We start from the raw sequence: 21,510 nt of genomic DNA, 5'->3' as shown, positions 1-21,510 counted from the left end.
CTCTTATGGCATACTTAGGTTTACCTACATTTTATTTAGTCAAAGTCTAAAAAAAGCAATTTCATTTTGTACTTTGCTAGTTACACACACACACACACACGTACATATATATATATATACATACATACAATATATAAATGTATATGATTCAAATAAATATATAGTATATATATAATGATAAGAACGAAAAGATTAATTTTGTTAGATGTAATATATAACACAATGTAATCTTAAAACGGATGAAATAGATCAATATAATGTTAAAATATTAAAGTACTTTTTATACCATCTTTGTTTTTACTTTTATATTCTAGCAGAAAATTTTAAAAATGTTTTTACTTTACTTTATAAGCCTTCTTCAGATTATGATAATCAAATACAATAAAATGTTGCTTTGTGACCACCTCAGTTAGCTGGTCAAGTTCATATGGTCATCCCAAAATTCCCTCATAAAACTGCATAAGTTTGATTTATATTAAAACTCTATATTGATGGACACTTCAGTTAAGTGGCCAAGATAGGATGTTATAACATGGCATTTATCTTTTGCTTGAACAGGACAACCTTACATTCCTAAACTCAAGGTATTCTTTAAAGTACTTAAAATGGATTTGAGCTTTGTTGCTATAGTTTCGGAAAAGTTTACTGAGATTCCTTCCAACAAATGACAAAGTAAAATCTTTATTTACAATTGATTACAAATTAAATTTATCTCTAGAATTTAATAAAAAGAAAGACAATTATATATTTGTTCAATTATTTTATACAAAATCTGAATGTATTTTGTAAAAATATAACTATATAATCAGCAATGATAATTCTACACCACTGATACATCACTTGCAACTAGTGTTGCCACCTTTTTAAAATTGCCGACCTGGACGGCAGGTCAGGTTTGTTCGAACAGAAGTCCCTGAGAAGAAAAAAAAAAAAGGTTGACAGGTTGCTACGAAATCCCGGACAAAATTAATTGTTAACCCGGACAATGAATTAAAAACAAGTTTGATGTAAAAGCTGGTTTAATTATTAACATTTTTTTTCTGATATTTGGACACTTTTGCATATTTAATGACTTCTTTTTACGATTTTTTCTGAATTTGCCTGTTATTTATACAAAACCTTTACTATCATTTCATAAACAACCTGATTTCATTAGGTATTAATTCATCTATGGTTACTAAACAATTCCATTTAGTAATGTACTGCACAGTATTTGAATGAATTCTACTGTAAACAGCTTGCATTTACTATAAATGTACCATATTTCAATATTCTATTATTCTATGTTAATACATTACCGTGTACAAAAGTTTGAATTAGAATAATGTAAATTTTTTATTTTAATACAAAATTATAAAAAGTAAACAAAACTTTTAACATGATTTAGAACTGTACTCTATAATTACATTTTGGCATGTCAATTTTTTCATAACCCCACATTAAGTAATCACATTAGGTATACAGTTTCTGGCCACATAACTAAAGTGACCAGACATCCTGGATTAACTGGGACAGTCCCAGTTTTTGGCTCTTTGTCCCAGCTTGGAAAAATGTCCCGGTTTTGAATAAAATATCACAGATTATCCAATTTTCATTTATAAGTAAATATTATTCATTGATATAGACAATAACATTATAAAGCAACAAAATCATTCGAATAACAACCTCACAGTATATTTCCTACCTCAATTTTTAGAGCATTCCGGAGTGAAATTCAATAAATCTGGTCACTTTATATATATATATATATATACCCCAAAAGTGGTCACATAGATGAGGTTATACTAAATATAATAAAACATAGAATAATAAATGAATCACAAATCCCAAATCAAGAAGACGTGTGTTAGAATGTGAGGTTCAGATCTAATAATATAAAGTTGTTTTTGGTTTATTTTATTACTTTTTTGCTTTAATTTGGAATTTTTTGAATATGGTCAATTCTGTGTACTTGTTCTATATTCAAGTCCAATATTTATGATCTGAAGATGATTTATAAAATATCCAAAAAAAATTGTTTTTGCTTAAATTTTCTGTTATTAAATCAATACATTTTAAAAAATTAACATATATTGGAAATATACTTTGATCAATTTGTTATATATACTGTACTATACATAAAGCTTTTAGTTTGTTTAATACAGGTTCTTTTAAAAAATATTATGAAAGCATAACATAATACATAAGTACAGGATAAAGTATTAAGTATTTGCAAATAATTTATTATGAATTAAGTAAATGAAATACAAATAAGTAATTCTCTAAATGTGAGTCTAAAAATATGATTTTAATTTGCTATTAATTATTCTTAAAAATATGATTTAAATATAATTTGAAAAATTCATTTTTTAACCATATCTAACATTAAATGAACTCAAACAGAATTTGTATCTTACTGAAATCTCTGTCAGGCATTTAGTGTAAAAGCATAAAATCATTAATGCTTTTATCCAAGACTATACGTTCAGTATTCATTTTACAAAATAAGAAGAAAATATGACTATTTACTATCTTAAAATGTTAAAATAAATAAATATACCAAAACATTTAAATTGAGAGAGATTTAATGGTAAGTAATTTCAGTAAGTTGAACTTATCTTCAGGTAAACAAAACAGTAACTTTTAAAAATATGATTACAGTTAAGTTATAAACAATTTGTTTTTCAAAACAGAAGACATTTCATTTTTATCAGTATTAAGGTATGTGCCATTTTGCAATATTTTTATTTTTTCTAAATATGATAGAATCTGTTTAAAAGGGTATGACATTGATCATAACAGAGGCACCACTGCCCTATCTACTTATGCTTCGACCCCGGACATAAGAGCCGACCTGCATAACGCGCAAATAATTAAACTATCACACCGAAGAGAACACATACAGTCACTAGAAACTCTCGAAATATATAAAGCGGGGTTATGCAATAACTGCATCAACTCAAAGGATGCAATTAATATTTCTAAGGCTTGGAAGTTCTATTATGAAGGAGAGGACCTCCGTAACTCCATTTAATAAGGCTCTCCACTGTTTTATGTGTGTGTAGAAAATGTATTGATATATTCTTTTGTTTATGCTATGCTTCATACGAACGCACAGAATGAATTTTTATACGCAACGTTTCATATGTTCTAGAACAATTTTTAAATAGTCAAGCACAACGGCTCTTCGAATCTTGGAACTTTTAACCTAAAGAAGACCGAAAAATATACGGTCGAAAACGTTTGTTATACAATTAACTAGTTTACTGGTCACTTAAAGGTTGTTGTGAGTCTAGTGTATGTTATACCAGTACCTATAAACGAGTGGTGTTAACCTGTGTACAAGGAATGTGTTTATCGTAATCACTTTGTTGCTCATCTACACTGATAATGTTAACTGACCAATTAAGCAGGGTAAGTAAATAAGACTACAGTTAGTGAAAATTCTGGTTTTTTTATTGATCTTAATATTAAAAAAAACATATAATTTGGAAACTTATTAAATTAACAATTCATCTAATACATAATTGAGAATAACAAAAGTACTGGTTAAGACTGATAATGATTGATTGTTATCAGCCTTGTGTTATAGCTTATAGTGTGAAAAACCAGTTTAAAAGTAACTTATTTAACTGAAGACAATGATAACTATAACTGAACCTAATAATGATGAGTGGATTTCTACTGAATATTGGATAAATTAATTTTTAAAAGCATGAATCAATTCTTTAATTACTTCAAAATTATATTATGTCTAATGAATATAACATAATAATATTATACTGAAATTTCCAACCTTAAATTGTAGATATTTTCTATAGATAGATATAAATCATTAGATGAATTCCTTAAATTTGAATATGAAATTTTAAAGATTATTCTTTATTGTAGCTACTAACAATTTGATATTATTGTTACTGTAAAAATACAGTTTGTATTATTAAAAAATCCTTTATAATTATTGAAATAACAAAAAATGCTTTTTAACAGCATATTAATCTTTATTGTAACAATTTAAACAGTAATTCATTAAAACATGTCATAAATAAATATGAAATTTTAATGTCACAAATCTAATTACAAAAACTTACAAATGTAATAATCACAATTATCTCATTGAAATTTTAAATAAATTTGAATTATAATTAAGAAAAAAAAAAAAAATCTTCAAGAATAAAAATTCTTCATAATCAACATTAAAGATAAATGAGATAAATGATTATTTAAATCAATCTTATTAATCTCCATTAAATAATACTTTCTGCCACCCATAAACTGATGATTTAGATAACAATAGTAACTATGTTAACTTTTGATCACGTGCCAAGTGAGAGAATCAATGACAATTTACATACAGAAGATATTACAAAGTGACAGATTTGCAAATAATTTACATATTCATTTTCAAGATAATTTAGAAGATTACAAACTACTATAGTTATTTATTCTGTAAAGGCATTTACTACTTATTTATTTTGTATATAAATTATACAACAAAATGAAAATAATAATTTTAAAAAAAGGAGAGAGAGAGAGAGAGCAATAAAATTTTAATTCATGACTCAATTCTGAATACCATAATATAACAGAATATTTATAAACATTCTAAAAAAATCTATGCAATATTTTCAATACTGTAATAAATAATATATTAAAATTATTTAAGTTTTACGTAAATTATGCATTCAAATATATTTTAATTACTGGTAAATAACAAAGCGTAATTTTTTTTTTTTTCTACTTGAAAGAAGCAAAATGATAAAATATGATTATATTTATATGAAACTGATTCAAAAAATATAAATGTAATTTATTAATTTTTGCTTTTATAGTATATATCAGGGGTGGGCAAGTAAGAGTTCAGTGGGAGCCGAAATGTAGGTTTTGCGAAATGCATGGGAGCCACAGTTCTGCACTGTCGTAGCAGATAGTATGGTAAGGCGCACGATTTTATTATATAATATAAATATAATATAAAACAAATATTGATTTTTTTAATAAACGTATTTTCACAAAATTATAAAAATAAGATTGTAAAAATAATAATAAAAAACAGAAATTAACACTTTCAGCAAGAGCCGCACTCAAAAAGCTCAAAAACTCAAAAAGAGCCGCATTTGCCCATGTCTGGTATATATAATAAATCCAATCCATTTGTACTATAATGAATTGAATTCTTCTCATGTCATTTCCCTTCCCTCTTTTTAGAAAATCCAACTGAACAAAAACCACTTTGAATAATAACTCAGCTTAGGACACATTCTATTATTCATATATATATATATATATATATATATATATAAATAATTATTTTTATGTGTGTTATTTAAAGGAGCAAAATTCTTATATATAAAGTAAGATTCAATGAAATTTTTTACATTACAAGAAAATCATGTTTATTATTTATTTCTTTTTAAGTTAAATAAAATATTTGATCATTTCTAATGCTATTAAAAATACGTAATGCCAAACTGAATAATGAAATTTAAAATTTGAAATGTAAATTCAATATAATTTATATAAAACTCCGAATAATTCAACATATTTCAGTTTATATCGAAGGCGCAAGTTTAATTCATATATTCGATATTCTGTTAGATATTATCATTTTAATTAAAACTGATAACATAATATTAAGGAAAACTAACTTTGTGTATAGATCAAAATTGTGTATGCAATTCAATAATAATTTCATATAAAATTTAATAGGAAACATATTTGATTAATAAAAGAAAAATAAACATGTTTTTCTTTAATAAATTTTTTAAAATTTCTATTAAAATAATAATAAAAAAATTAAATAAAAATAGATTTGATAAAAAGTAAAAGAATAATTTAAATATTTATTAAAAGCATATTTTTTTTATTTTAAAGTTCCCTGTTCTGATTGTTTCTAAAAATAATACAATATATTCATAATATTTCAACTCCTATCAGAAATCAGAAAATAAAAAAAAATTGATTAAAAAAAATATTAGAAAACATTCCTTTTGCTTAACAAAATTTAAAATGTAACTGGTATCATTATTTCCTTATAAAAGTTCTTTAAGTACTAAAAAAAAAAAAGAAGCGAAATCAATTTTAATTTTTTAACCTAATATTTGTCAATTAAAGTAATTGAATTACCTTAATTTCATTAAAAAGTAATTAAATCTGTAAACATTTATCGAGAAATAATAAAAAGTAACTCACCGAGTTTAACAAATCGTTCGCTGAATTCAAACCATCCCGAAAATCCTCGATTTTCGCTATCCGTTGTTCTTTGCATTGTATTAAAAAAGACATATAAATTATCACCAGATGAATAAATAACTAAATTTCTCTGTTGACCACAGTAAGTTCCTATTAGCGGGTATTCTGCATTGAGTCCGTCGAATACTTTCACATAATCAAAAGGGCAACTAAAACAATAGAAAGTAATTACTATTATTCTCTTAAAATTATGAAATTTTTAAATATAATAAAAATAAATAAGAGAAAAAAATTTTTTTATTTTGTCTTTCTAACTATCTAAAATCTTATTTTATTGCTTCGACTCTTAATTTCAATCCTATTTAACAGTAAATCTTCACAATCTATCATAATTGTATATATAAATTTTGATTACATTCTGTTTATCAGTAAATTATGCAAATTTAATTGAATACAGTACAAAATAAATTGCATTAATAATGTAAGAATGGCAATAATATATGTATATATATATAATTTCAGTGGTATTTATAAAGTAATTTCACAATAACATATATCAAAAGTTTTAAATATTTGAATAAATTAAATATTAAAATTTCGAAAAACAAAAACAGTCTTTAAAATTAGAAATACATTTCGTGGACTTTTTTTTTTTAATAAAAAATATTTTGTATTTCTTGAATAAAGAAAGGATGACTTTCATATAAATTCTTAACTTTTAATGTTGTAATTCATTATTGCTTCGGGCAAAACATTCTAAATGTATTTGTTGGCAAAGTTTCTCTGGCACAACATAGTATAATATTTTGTAGGAATAAAATTAAACTTACAAAGCAAACAACAAATATATACATGCATTAATATAAACTCAAAAGAAATAAGTTAAATTAAAAAGAACTAATTTAAAGTTTCATTAATTTAACATATAAAAATATTAATTCGCTCGAATTAATCAATATACATTAATATGATAATAAAGTTAATTACAAAATAGTAATATCGATATAATTATCTTTATTCCATAATGAAACATAACTTTAATAACATACTGGGAACCTCCATATACAAGATCAAAATCCAGGAATTCCAATCGGACTCTCTGTCCTTTTCCCCCGAGAAACCGATATTGGCATTGAAGGTTTTTTGGATAAACACCTGGATAAGTTGGAGATAATATCTCACCCTCTCTTGCTCTGTCACTATAGATGGTAAAACTACAAACAGAATTGGGAGTTGGTGTTCCAACCACATATTGAGCTACAAAATAAAGTATTTTTTAAGATATAAATATGTATATTTATCATATACTGTAACTCAAAATAAAAAAGTATTAAAAAAAAATTAGTTTTTCGGTATTAAATGAACAATGTTTTCAATAAATGAAACACTTTCGATATTTCAAAATATGCGTGTTTACATACGTATTATCAAATTTTAAATATGTACGTATTGATTTGTCATATTCCTGAAGATATTTTGGAATAATTGAAAACATTTGAGTTATTAAAAATATTGTTTATTTAACACAAAAGAACTAAATTTTCTCCTTCTGTTTTGAGTTAAAAATTTCTGACCTACACTTTCTCTATCCTATTACACATACTCGTCTTACATATATGTAATGTAAGTCTATCGAAGTAGGTACATTGTAATCATTTTCTAAAGAGTTTCTGCAATTTTTGATATCGTCTTGATGTTCTTGAAATTGGCAAGCCAATTTCCTACTTGTGGCCCTGATATAAAATATTTCGAGACCCACTAACTGCTTTGAGATCCGAACAAAAGAAGAGTCGGGTGTTTGCTTAACCGTCCATTCTACATTTGTGGGCCAAGCGTATTGCATTGTATGGGCTTTCAAGAGATGGTGTTATACTTCGTATAAAACCGCAGATTTCTCCGTGCAGGATATTTTTATCTTTTTGGAGAAGTCAGGGATCTACACGGTTCCTTTACAGCAGACACAAAGGGGAGCAAAGGTATTTTATATGGGGGTCACATTTTAGGAAGATGAAGACGATATCAAAAATCGCAGAATCACTTTAGAAAATGTAAGACTGTACAGTAAATAATATAAATCTAACATAACTAATTACATCCTAATTAAGATAAATGCATTATTTAATAACTTAGCAAAATAAATGATTGCAATTTTGGTAGGGGGGAAAAAATTAAATATTCATATTCTTAATTTAATTTCAATTAAAGGAAAAAGAAGAAAAAGATTTGATATAATGTTATCGATAGAAATTCGAACATTTGCGAGAAATTTAAACCATTAAATCTGTAAATTTTTCTTTTTTTTAAAGAAACGAATTTAAAAATATATTAAATTTGAATTTTAATTTAAAATTTCATTACAGTATATAATAAATAATTTAAAAATAAATTGTGTTATAAATTGTATCTTTGAAAAACTTACAGGCATTAATAAATTCATATATTCCTTGGAAGACATCAGGAGTAACTTGTTTTTCATCAGTGTAAAAAGCAATGACTAATGTCTCATACAAGGATATTCTTTTTCTTGGCAAATTATTTCCACAGATACGACCTCCAAATGGAGTTGTGATCAGATCTTTGGAAGGCTCTTCTACTTCTGTGTAGAGATCGATGTATTCATGATTGCAACTGAAATTCAAAATGAATATTTGATAGAGTTGTCCCAACAGTTACGCATAAAGAAAATAAGATTCCATCAAACTGTCTTCATGGATGTATTTAGTTAAGTCACTCTCCTTTAAAAAAGCATAGTATTAAAAAAAAAATTTATTTCTAGAAAGTTTTGTCAATATTATTCCTATTGGAGTTCTTATATTCATAGGTATCCTCCCTTGCTTCTTCATTTGAAAATTATCAGTTTGTTATAATAATTAATAGAAGTTTTTATTTAAATTAATCAATAATTCCAGGAAAGAAAAAAGAAAAACAATCCAAACAATTCACCTTTGTTAAATCTTGTTTAAAAAGTGATATATAAACACAATTAATTAATTATTAACAAATTAAAAAATTAAGTAAACAAACCAGAGAAATACAAAAATATATAATTATTATTATTGTTTTTTTTTAAATCTATATTAACATCAATCTCAAGCTAAATAAATAATTTCATTTTCAAAATTTTTATACTATTTTTTCTTTTATACTACTTTCTTTTTATACATTTGTAACACAATCTAGCAGCACAGTATATATATATATATATATATATATATAGTAAGTACTTACTCCGTAGGAGTTCCTTTTAAATTGAACACAGTGAAAGTGACTTGTACCCGTTCATTTTCGGAAGCAATAAAAGTGTAGATGCATTGTCGAGAATGACCTTCTGGGATTTCCAAAGTGGGAGAAGCGAAAGTGCCATTCTTTGGTCCATCCGGATTACTAATAAACATCCTGTCACACTCTGAAAGGATAAGATTTGCCATAGTGGGCCATAAACAAGGGCCTGAATAATTAATTTATCAATCTATATATATAGATGATACATGTTTATTATTAAAACTTACCAAAATATCAATAAATTTTATGAACCAAACATATTAATATTTCAAAAGATTAATATATATATATATATATATATTAATCTTAAAACTGCCTCCATAAACCTTATACATTAAATCAGTGGTGCATTATAGCTTCGTGGGGTCCAAGAAAATTTGAATGTAAGCAGAAAACACACACACAATTGAATGAGCATCATCACAATTGGATTTCTGATTTATTTATTATTCTATGTTTCGTTATATATATTAAAACCTTATCTATGTGACCGCTATTCGTGTACGGCGTCGACTTCGGGGTAATTTTTTCCTTATAAAAGATTGGTTTGGGGTGCTTCCGTCGGTGGGGTCATCAGGCAATTGCCCTTAGGATAACGCACCACTGAACATTATCATTATAATGAATTAAATTTTTTTCTTTATTTTTTAATAAAGAAGTTTATAAATTTAAAAAGCAATTATCTGGATGTAGGTTGAATAAGTTATTTTAAGAATGGAATCAAGTTTTATTACAATAAAATCCAGCATAGGTTAATGGTGCAAAATCTTTTGCATGGCAGTGCTGTAGTTTATAAGATCAGCTGCGATCGTTATGGACGTCATGTAATGAAGATATATGTACCGAGAAACTTGGATGAGTGCAACATTGGTTCACCATACAGACGAACGATCATGACTTTAGAAAGCAAATTGCTTTGTATGAGATGCATTCCCTGCACCTATTTTTATGGTTTATCTACTTAACATCAAAACACATTTACGCTTACTACAAGAAAACATTAATATAATTCTCTTAATCGAATTAAATCTACATCCTAAGAATAAATACATATTTAAAAAAAAAAGAAACTACTTTTAACTCTATAAATAATTTTAAATATGAGAAGAGAACGTATTTTAGCAAGCACACGTGCTCTTCCAACGTTTAAAAAGGAACGGGGAACGAAGAAATTTGCCCTGTCTACTGAAAATTCGGTAGATACGGTCAATTTTATTGCGAGAAACTTACTCCATAAGTTTTAAAACATTTTATTATTACATTAATAAAAAACTTCTAAGAATAGAAAGTAAATTTTATTATATTATTTTTTATAAATATAAGAAAAATACGCCGATTCTACCGAAATTTCCCTAAAAGAGGGCAAATTTTAACGATAAAAGCACGAGACAGCAGACGACATACTTGGGGTCCGTATGGTAGGTGAAGGGGAGAGATGTGGCGGGTGAAGCGCAGCAGGTGGGAGACCACTCACAGATGGAGATCCGGCGACTAAAAATTAAGGGAAGGGTGCGTTAGTATATACAGGGAATGACAGGATAGCAGCAACATCTACTAAACATTATATATAATAATTTACATTTAAAATTAAATTAACTTAATTTAATTTTAAATTATTGTATATAAACACATTATGGTGTTAAAGGCCTATTATTTTGCCTTACATCGATACATAGGCCGCGTTTCTTTATGAAGCGAGTGTGTAACGAAATGACGTCACGAGCAGTGTTGGCCAATCAGAAACCAGTTTCAGTTTCAGTGTGTTCGCTGCATAAAGAAACGCGGCCATAAAGAACTTACAAAAGTGTTCTAATTTACACAGTAATTGCGTTTTTTAAATAGTAAATTGAAGCCAATTAACTAACGAAGCTTAACATTCAATACAAGTAAATAAGGGGCCGTCCTTTAATTGTGTACAGCTTAAGAAGGAGGGAGGTTGAGAGACACGTGGCCTGTGTTTTAATGTCGTGGCATCCATTGTACAGTACATTGGATTTGTCGAAAAGTACTGTATACACGGAGGGATGGGCTAAAAACTGTACACGTAATTAACGGACGGCCCCCTAATACTGACCGTTTTATAGATTTTATTTGAAAATGTTCTAAATTGTTAATTATTTTCCCGTAAGTCTATCAGTTATACCGTTATCCACATATTCACATTGATGATACTTTTCGTTCTCAGACCACGTATAGCTTGTTTCCAGTTAAGCCGAAGCAATAATCAAAATGTTTTATGAATGAAGATAACACAGGAAGAAGAAGAAGAAGAAGAGAAGGAAGGAGGAAAGAAGAAAAAAAATAAAAATTCTAGAGATAAAAATGCAGCAAGAATTCGCTAAAGATAGAAATAGCTTTAGATGCATTAATGCTGAAATCGTAGTTCTGCATTCATTGACTTATAAAGTACTATTATTATATCGAGGGGGAAAAAAATGATAAACACGCCATTAATTTAATATTAGAATAATATTGATTAGTCTTAAACATTTAAACGTGATAGGAAATTCGATAGACTATTAAAAATATAATTAATAAAGCGATAATCAGAGCTTTGAATCTTTGAATGATGGGATAAATAGCACGTGTTGGAGACACTTCGGAGGTATAATGGCAATTGTGTAAACGCTTTAACTTATTAATAGGCGTTAATTTAAAATTTAAATATATAATTCTTCTAAGATTGATATACTGATCTGATGTTAATATGACGTAACTAGTAATTTCTGTATTAGTTTACAGAAAGAGTTTGCTGGTGACAGCTCTGATATAAGACAAAATGTTTTGTAGAAGATTGGATTAATGATCAAGTTTTTCTCTCTTTTTTTTTTTTTTTATTATTTTTGGAATCAATAAGTCATTAATTTTACAATTTTCTTTTAATTTTCGAAAATAAATGCGACCTTTTAAATGATTAAAAAGAATTTTTCTAAGTGGAGAGAGAGAACGTTTAAAGAGTTATAATTCATCCTAAATTGACAACAACATGGCAAAAATGTTTCTAATCAATGGTATAAGTCGCCTGAGGATAGAAGTCTAAGTCAATGCTAGTCAGCTATCAGACTTTGGCTGACAAATAACTTCTTTCCTCGGGCCAGGAAACACTTGTTTTCTTCTATAAGAGTTATGATAGAGTGTTTTGTATTCGTTTATATTGCACTCTGTATAACGAAATCTTTAAAAATTCGTTTCGAAAATGTATCTAGAGATGAATTGACTGTATTTTTTTTTTTTAATAAAAAAAAGAAACTCATTTATCTTAAGGTAATAAATTTATACTAGATTTCAGATTAAGTTTTAGATTATTAGAAATATTTTATTGTTGTAATAATAATAATCTAAGAATAGTAATTTCTTCCTATTTTTTTTTTTTTTTTTTTTTTTTTTTTTTTTGGTAGATTATAAACATATTTTAACGTTTCTATATCAGCATTTGCAAAATTTGATATATGGAAACGATGCGTATCAATTTTATCTTTAAAAATTTTTGATAATGTTCTTAGATAGCTCCTTATTCAACTGAAATATTAGATTTATGCATAAAAATAATGAAATAAAAAAGGCATCCGAGTCTTATGAAAATTACATTTTCTTTGCAGAAATATATATATATATATATATGTGTGTGTGTGTGTGTGTGTATAACGCCCACGTGTTTGCATTACTACAACCGAGTACGGCTGCTATTGTCGCTATAGCAGAAACCAATTATACTGCTTAACTTATGTTTAAAAGCAGAGATGTTCTAGCAATTCTTATACACCAAACTAAGCACGCTTTACTGACTGACATACATTATTATTATTTTCTTTTAAAATGCAATATTACGTACCGATAAAAAAAACATATATGCAATAATTTATTATGTATTCCTCGCATAAAATAATAAAAATATAAAGAAATCGTTGAAGAGGTGAATAACCTCACGAAACTGATCGATTCGCCATGTCTGAGGATTTGACGTCATTCAGCATTCGGTGACGTCATAAAACGTGATCACCGACATCGGAAGTAGATGCAGAAACAAGATTACAAAACGATAGCGATTTTTTTTTTTTTTTTTTGGAATTCCAATCAACTTACCGAGAGCCGTTAGGTGAGGCAATAGTACAGCCAGACACATGACTGCGAAAAAACACCAAGATGCGGTCCCTATAGTGTCCAATTGGTCCTGTGGATCTGGGGACATGCTGCACTCAACCTCCTCTGTCCCTGTTGGAGAATCAAAGCAATACAGTTGATACTTTATAGATCGAAAAAAGTTTTTTTTTTCACACTCAAACTCATAACTATTCTAGAATTGATCTTACCACAGAAATGATTCATTGTATTTTCCAAAAATAAATAAATAAATAAAGTTTTTCTACGCTATAAACGTCCAAGAATTTTAAATAATAATTGTTAAAAATAATAAAAAGCAAGGTCTCTTCTTAAGAATATCCTATACTAATGAAGTCTAGTGACGTCATTTATGAGTTTTTATTTAAAGATTTTCCTCCTGAAAAATAATGACCCCACTAAAAAACTATGAAATAAAATACATAAAAACTATTTGTCTTGTTAAAAGATTTAAATATTTATATTTTTAACAAGATTTCTTTACTTTTTTTAAAAAGAAAATAGATAACTAATAATTTATTTATCATCTTCTATTCAATTACATGTAATTTTCTCAGAGAAATAACTTCATGATTTATCATAATGCATATTTTAATAGATTATAACCTATTTAATTATATCATTTGCCTTTTTATATATATATATATATATAGTAATATTTATGATATTTATTAATTATAAACGTGTACGCGTATAAATTGCATAATACATATTTATATATATTATGGACATGCAAGCAGAACAAATACATATATTTATCATAATAAAGGAGCTTTGCTAAGTCAATAAATAAATTTTACTCGAGAGGAATTTAATTAAAATTAAAACAAATTTCCACCAAAAAATAATAATTAAAAGAAGGAAAAAAAAAATCGAAAATTTTTCCCATATTTATTTATTAAGTAATTTATTTTATTTAATTGCTGATAGAAGAAGAAGTAGAAAGAGGAAGTGACGATAAATAAATTATATTAATTTTAAGATTATCTTAAGTCGACAATCGTATTATTTTAAGTGAATAACGTTTATCTCTTCAGCTTAAAAACAGGATAAAGAAGATGATAACTCGACTGTGTTTCCGGAAGGATCGATTGTTTAGAAACTTCGTAAAGTTTAGTAAACTTTTCACGATTTTCAAATTGTTTTTCTCGTGTTAAAACTTAGTTTTTTCCTCCTTCTCCTCCTCCTCCTCCTCCTCTTCTTCCTCCTTGAATATTATAAGGCTCGATTTACTGTCAAATTCAATCGACATTTAAGAGTATAGACGAAAATGAAAATTATTTGAGGCTAGAAAAAAAGAATATATATATATATATATAAAATCTTTTTCTTGGATTTTATATATTGTAGTTTTGCTATTTTGTTCTGGCAGAAATCCAATTGGTTGACCGAATGTTCGACTCTTCGGTTATTTAATTCAATAGTTTTTTTTTATACGTCGTTGTTGTTGTTGTTGTTTTTTATTTTTATTTTTAAAGGGATATATCGTTTCGATTTAAAATTTTTTACTAAGATTTCCTAAGCCAATTTCTGACAGAATGGAGACATTATCAAATTTTAGTCATTTATCATGACACTAGATTACATTTCTTCTTTTCTTCCTCTCCTCCTCCTCCTCCTCTTCTTCTTCCTCATCCTCTTAGGTACTGTATTATTATAATTTTTAATTTGTTTAATTTATTTAGTAAAAAATCATTATATAAATATTCATAAAACAATTGATTATCATTTTCCTCGGTTGTTTTATTTTTAAAAACAAAAGAAAAACAGAGTTTTTAAAAACTCGTGTATAAAATATAGTTCACGATAAAGAAAGAAAACAAAAATATTATTTATTTATTTATTTTTCTTTCTTATTCCGAAAGAAAATAACTAATATTAAAACAAATTTAAAGCAGAAAATATTCGTATTGTAGCGATTAAAACAAAATATATTTGATCAGAAACAAAAATAGTAGACTGCATCGGTTCTGACGTCATCGCCTGACGTCATTTCGGCCATTCCTAGAAAACAAATTCTTTACATCAAGATACGTGCTATATTTTATCATTATTAATAATTCACTCATTAGAAATTATAACAGCATAATACTATTTTAATAAGGTTAATAGTATATTGAGATATTGCCAAAAATTCTTCCCTTCCTTCCTTCCTTCCTTTTTTTCTAATCTCCCACTTAAATCATAAACAATTTTAAATTGGCAATATGTTAGTTATAAATGTTTAAACATTAACAATAAACGGTTTTATATATCTTAATTATATTTATGTATATATATATATATAAATGCTATAAATTTTATAAATTTAGAGTAATTACTGGGGGGAAAAAAATCACTTAAATTTTTGATGGTTTCTACAACGAATTATGATCGTGTTAGGATTTTGATTAAATATTCAACTAAATATTTTTGTATTGCCTAAAACATCTTGTCCAAAACTCGACAACAAATTGATTATTTGACATTGATAAAGTACAGAAGGGATCTTGAGAATATCGGGTTGCGAATGTGAGAGCATTGCCTAGTTATCACAAACCAACTTGCTTTCGTTACAACCAATCTTGTACAATTACCCACCGTATCCATAAACAATAAGATGATTTATTTTTTTTCCCTGTATTATATATATTTTTCATAAAATTCTTACGTCTAATTTAATCCCAAACATGTAAGAGAGAGAGAGAGAGAGAGAGACAAATTTTAAAACTATCCAATTTATCTTTAAATATAAAAAGTTAAATGTAGTATTTTAATTTCAAGATAGGATAAGGAATGTATAAATCGTAAGTTCTGAGATCGTATAGGAGGAAAGAAACAAATAAAAAAAGAGAGAGCAAATGTCATTAAAGCGATCGATCTTTTTAAGAACTCGAAAGTATTGGCAAAGGTTTGTTTTGTTGTTGTTGTTCGCAAATGGGAAAGGTTGTAGTCAGTTTTTAACCTTACTTTCGCCTTAGAGTTGAAAGTAAAGTTTTGCTTCCCCCTCTCTCTCTCTCTCCTCCTGTTTTTATTTTCTATTAAAGTACTTTTAATCCTTATTCTAATAAAAGAAGTCTATTCGATGTATTTACACATTCAATGTAAATTTTTAAAATTACTCAGTAAATTACTTAATAGAGAAGTAAAAAAGAAACTTAACGATCTTTCTACTTATTTGTTTATTAGATAATCATTTGATGCAGATGGTTGTTTGTTTTAAAATGTTGATTTTCGGATAAATCGATATCATTAATGCGATAAAGTTTTTCTTTTTCGACACGTTTTGGGATTTCCTTAGTGAATTTTCGAGTAACTTCCTCCTCATTTCTACTAAAGTGAAATATAATTTAATGATTTACTAATTTTATTTTCCTATTTTAATTTTCATAAGTTTTTTAATAAAAATGTTAACACGTGGGTGTAGTGTATCAGTAAATATCTTTCGAATTAATTTTAGAAGCGTGACGTTATTATTGTTACTTCCCTTTTCTTTTTATTTAAAGTAAACTAACCGATGATAGTTGTATATAAGAGAGAGAGTGTGTGTGTATACAATTTTATTATTTGTCAGTGCAGGAAAAAATTGTTTGATTATCGATACAGTTCTAGAAGTGGTTAAAGAATAATTACATTGACCTTAATGTCAATCTGATTTTTTCAAAATTTCGTTTCGATACGAGACGAAATCCTTTCATTCATCGTCCCAACAAATGTTCAGTGTAGCGAAACATAGATAAAGCTGCCATTAACTGCCACCAGGCGAATAAGTGGCGTAGAAAATTCAATTACACCTATTCACCTCTGTGAGAATTTGATAACAAATCGTTTTTTTTCGTTATTATTATTTTTTTATTTTCTTTTTTAAGTAAAGAGTACCGAAAACATTAAAATCCTAATTTAATATCTAGAAATATATACGATTTCATAAAAATCAAAACGAAATTTTCACGCTGTTTTCTCTTATTTGAAACGTGATTATTATTATTATTTTTCTAACACACATTTTTGTAAGAAATCATTTTGAAATTAAGTTCTACATTGATTATCCTGTCGTAAGATAACGGACGAAGTTTAATTGGTGTAATCTTAAATATGATTGATTCATCCTCATGCTCAGATAAGAACGAATCAATCATCTTTAAGATTCGTCCTCATATTTTTGATTAATGATTTAAGATAAATTCTATATTCTAGACTTAAATAACTCTGTAAACTATGACAATTTTAAAAGTCAATACAATATTTATTTAGCATGTACGCGTATACATACACATTTATAATTAAGAATTATTTGTAATTTTTTATAGTAAAGTCCAAATTGAGTGTCGCTATATTAATTTATGAATATCGTAAATATATTTTAGTAAAAAAACCCGAGAGAGAGGTAGAGAGTGAGTGAGAACAAACTGTAGTCTAGTGAAACGAGCACCTGTAAATCCCTCTTTGCCACATAACACATTATCATTGCAGGAAAGCCGAACATACACTCACACGAGGAAATCGAACTAACTTATTATTTATTCACAACAGAAACTACTTACTTTTCTATATTGAAATATTTATCATATTCAAACATAAAATATTTTTGATATTATCCTTTCAATTTTGTCGAGAAAGAAATTTTCTTATATCTTTATATGAAAATTACAAATGATGGTAATTTATCATCATCAGAATGGACATTGGGTATAGCATTAACAATCATCTGTTAAAAGATGTTGGTTCAAGACCTGGCTGTTAAATGGAGTGGATGGGGAGGGCAGAATGAGTGAACTAAAATCGATTAGGACAACATTTCAGTCAGTTGTCTGCGGAACACAATCTTACCATTCGATAAATAAGTAGTTTGTTACAGATCTCGATATGACTGATTACAAGTAAGATAACGTCAATAAATGGATTATATACGTTCTGCAATAAAATAAATTCAAGAATCCAAGATATTTTATTCAGTCGAAACACAAATGGGAGTAAATAATCATTTGTGGATTAGTCCAGGACCAAGAAACCATGCAGCTGACTCACTAAGAAATCATTTCTAGGCCTATGTGTAGCGAGATAACCGGAAAATTATGGAACAGGATTGAACATTATGATGAGATCTAAATTGAATTACATAAAATGGAAGTAAAAAGAGCGTAGGTTATTTTAAAAAATACACACAGACACACACTTTAAAAAGTAGGAAAAGGTGGATAAAAAGGAGATTTTTATTGTAAGTCATAGAAATAAACGACTTTCGAGAAATATATCGAATAGAATATAACTTAAATTTCCATTTATTATTTAAAGATAATACATCATTTATCGAAGAAAGGAAAAAAGGGGGAGGAGAGATAAACTTTAATTTAATCGAATGATGCTTGTTACTAACAGAATCATGCAAATTTCTGTTGCTATAGTAACATGCCATAATAGTGACAAGAAAAAAAATTGCCGGTTATCGGGTTGTAGAACTCTTTCTTCTTTCATTATTCTGTCAAACGGGTTCCTTAACGATCAGGACGGTGAAGCGCGTGTATCCTTCTCTCCCTGATAGTCCGCGGAGTACAAGAGAGAGTTCTTCATACAAATATTGATCCGTTGTGCGTAGTACGATGAATAGAGAGGAGGATAGTCACAAATTCGAATTCTCATCCTTTTATGGCGTCCAAATCGCTAAATCTTTAAAAGTAGATGGATTTTTAGGGATGAGTATAGCACGTGTTTAATACAGTGGGAAGTAAAGGCAGCGAAGACGGCCATGTTTAAATTAATAATAGTATAGTCTCTATGTTATCTGTTATCACCTCTCTTATCTATCAATATATATCGATATATATATATATATAAAAGGAGAGAAGATAAAGATAGCTTTAACAAAATCTATCATACCCACATCCACGACCCAGATCATCTTAAACTCGACCACGGAATTAAACCGAACTGGAGGATCGATACATTCTTTTTTTAATTTCCATTTAAGTAGACAGATATATTGAAAAATCTGTTAATATTTTATCATTAGAAATCGGTAGAGATTAAACGGGATTATTCACGCTATACGTTATCTGTTAATTCCAATGAAATTTAACTTATGTAGACATATTTTTTAAGAATAAGAGGAGGGAAAAATCAGATACGTTTTCGAATCTCTCCATTAAGATAATATCGTGTTGTAGTTATCTATAGATTAAGGTTTCGTAAATGCCTACCTGACGAAAAGGCCTCTCCGGCCCTATACACCGATGGTGCAATGTGTTTTTGCCCTGGACTTGTCGGTCCTCATGGCTTCTCACCACTTTCAGTAATACAGGACACATACAAACAGTCTAACCAGTACAATTTTCGTATTTCTTGTTTTGTTCCCTTGTATCTTACGTACAAGCGAACACAGACAGATCTTTAATTCCTCCGCCTTGCTGATCTCTCTCATCCAGCCACACTTTACCTTCGTTGTGGTAATCGTCGGTAGAGGAGCTGCGATCGAGTGTCGTATCTACACATATTGGCATTGCAAATATGTAAGTGGAGCACTGTTCCACTCATTAGCAATAGTGCACAGCGTGAAAGTGCTTCACTCGCTCCTAACCGACTTTAAGTAGCTTTAGCTTACTCTATTTACCCTTAAATCCTTTCCACATATGGAAAAAATGACAGGATAACCACATTAAATTAAATCTGCCAACTCCCATAACAATATAACTGGGTTATTTTTGCATGACATCATATGCTAAATATGATTACTCATACATATATTTTATTCAATTTTTTTTTTCTTTATTCCATAAAAAAGAAGTACGAGACTCAAAAATTATATTTGAAATTTTAATTTTATTGTTGTATATATATATTTTTTTCCATTTTGTTTTCCTTCGAGTGTTTTTTAGTTTCGTATGCAAATTAGCTAATTTAAAAAATTAATTAGTATTTAATTCGCCCGGCAGATGGCATACGTGTAGAATATGTATTTAGTAATTAATTTTATTATTATTATTATTATTATTATTATTATTATTTTTGAAATTTTTATTATTTAAATGAAAATCTTAATAATCACCCCGTTAACTGGTTATAATTAACTTTATAAAATTTATTTTTTTATTTAAGTTCTATTAGAAATTAAACTTGTTTCTCGCTAGTTTTAGTCTCCTATATGACGCTAATGATAACTGTTTTTTATTGATGTAATTTTTGTAAAATTAATAGCAACGCATAAGAGATTCGCACGAGTTAAACTCGGCAAATAAATAAGTTGTAAACAAACAAATTAATTTAAAATTTTCTCGATTCGTTAAGCACTTATTCCCCGCCTCCTCTTCCTCTTCCTTTTCCTCTTCCTCCTCATCTTCTTACTCTTTCTCCCTCTTCCTCTTCCTTCTCCCTCATCGTCTTACTCTTTCTTCTTCTCTTTCTTCCTCATCTTTCTACATTTTCTTCTCTCTCTTCCTCCCCCTAATATTCTTACTCTTTCTTCCTCTTTTTCTTCCTTTTCCTCCTCCTCCTCATCTTCCTACTCTTTTTTCTTCTTCTTTTCTCCTCCTCCTCCTCCAATTTTTGAAGCTCAAATTTATTTACTAAATATAATCGTGTCGCCATCTGTCGGTATCGATTAACAACTATAAAATTTACTTGTTATATTTTAAAATAGCAGAAAATATTATTATATATAATGTAATCCTTACATATTTTTATAGGAGAACATTTGGAGAAAGATATGAGAAAATGGTATAAAAGTAAACAGGAAGTATAAGCATGTATAAGGAAGAGGAAGATATAAATTCTTAGAGAAAGAAACAAAAGTCATGAAAAAGAGTAGAGGAAATAGAGTAGACCCCATAAGAAAAATAGAGTAAGGGGAATGAAAGATATATATATATATAATATGATTATTTTCTCTTTTTTTATTTACAATATTACTTTTTTTTCTATTTATTAACCATATTAAATATAACTAAAGTTTTTTTTTCTTTTTCT

At 27.5% G+C, this 21,510-nt stretch overlaps 1 protein-coding gene across 5 annotated transcripts in view; it reads right to left on the bottom strand.

The window, feature by feature from the left end:
* The window catches only part of LOC136984565 (tolloid-like protein 2), a 61,272-nt gene extending 41,114 nt beyond the window's left edge, over positions 1–20,158 (bottom strand). The window contains exons 1-7 of one of the 5 annotated variants that reach the window (XM_067281609.1): positions 19,749–20,158; positions 13,537–13,665; positions 10,858–10,944; positions 9,400–9,577; positions 8,591–8,799; positions 7,221–7,428; positions 6,172–6,380 (exon numbers count right to left, since the gene is read on the bottom strand). In XM_067281609.1, the coding sequence (XP_067137710.1) occupies positions 6,172–6,380; positions 7,221–7,428; positions 8,591–8,799; positions 9,400–9,577; positions 10,858–10,944; positions 13,537–13,642 (997 nt within the window). In that variant the 5' untranslated portion in view covers positions 13,643–13,665; positions 19,749–20,158. Of the gene's footprint in view, positions 1–6,171; positions 6,381–7,220; positions 7,429–8,590; positions 8,800–9,399; positions 9,578–9,680; positions 9,783–10,296; positions 10,558–10,857; positions 10,945–13,536; positions 13,666–19,748 lie in introns of those variants that run through there. The other 4 variants (XM_067281610.1, XM_067281613.1, XM_067281611.1 and 1 more) reach the window with 4 other exon arrangements.
* Between the last annotated feature and the right edge of the window lie 1,352 nt (positions 20,159–21,510).

The sequence above is a fragment of the Centruroides vittatus genome, unplaced genomic scaffold (assembly GCF_030686945.1).
Source record: "Centruroides vittatus isolate TY-2023 unplaced genomic scaffold, ASM3068694v2 contig_923, whole genome shotgun sequence".
Taxonomy (NCBI): domain Eukaryota; kingdom Metazoa; phylum Arthropoda; class Arachnida; order Scorpiones; family Buthidae; genus Centruroides; species Centruroides vittatus.
This window is presented reverse-complemented; position numbering and strand designations above follow the sequence as displayed.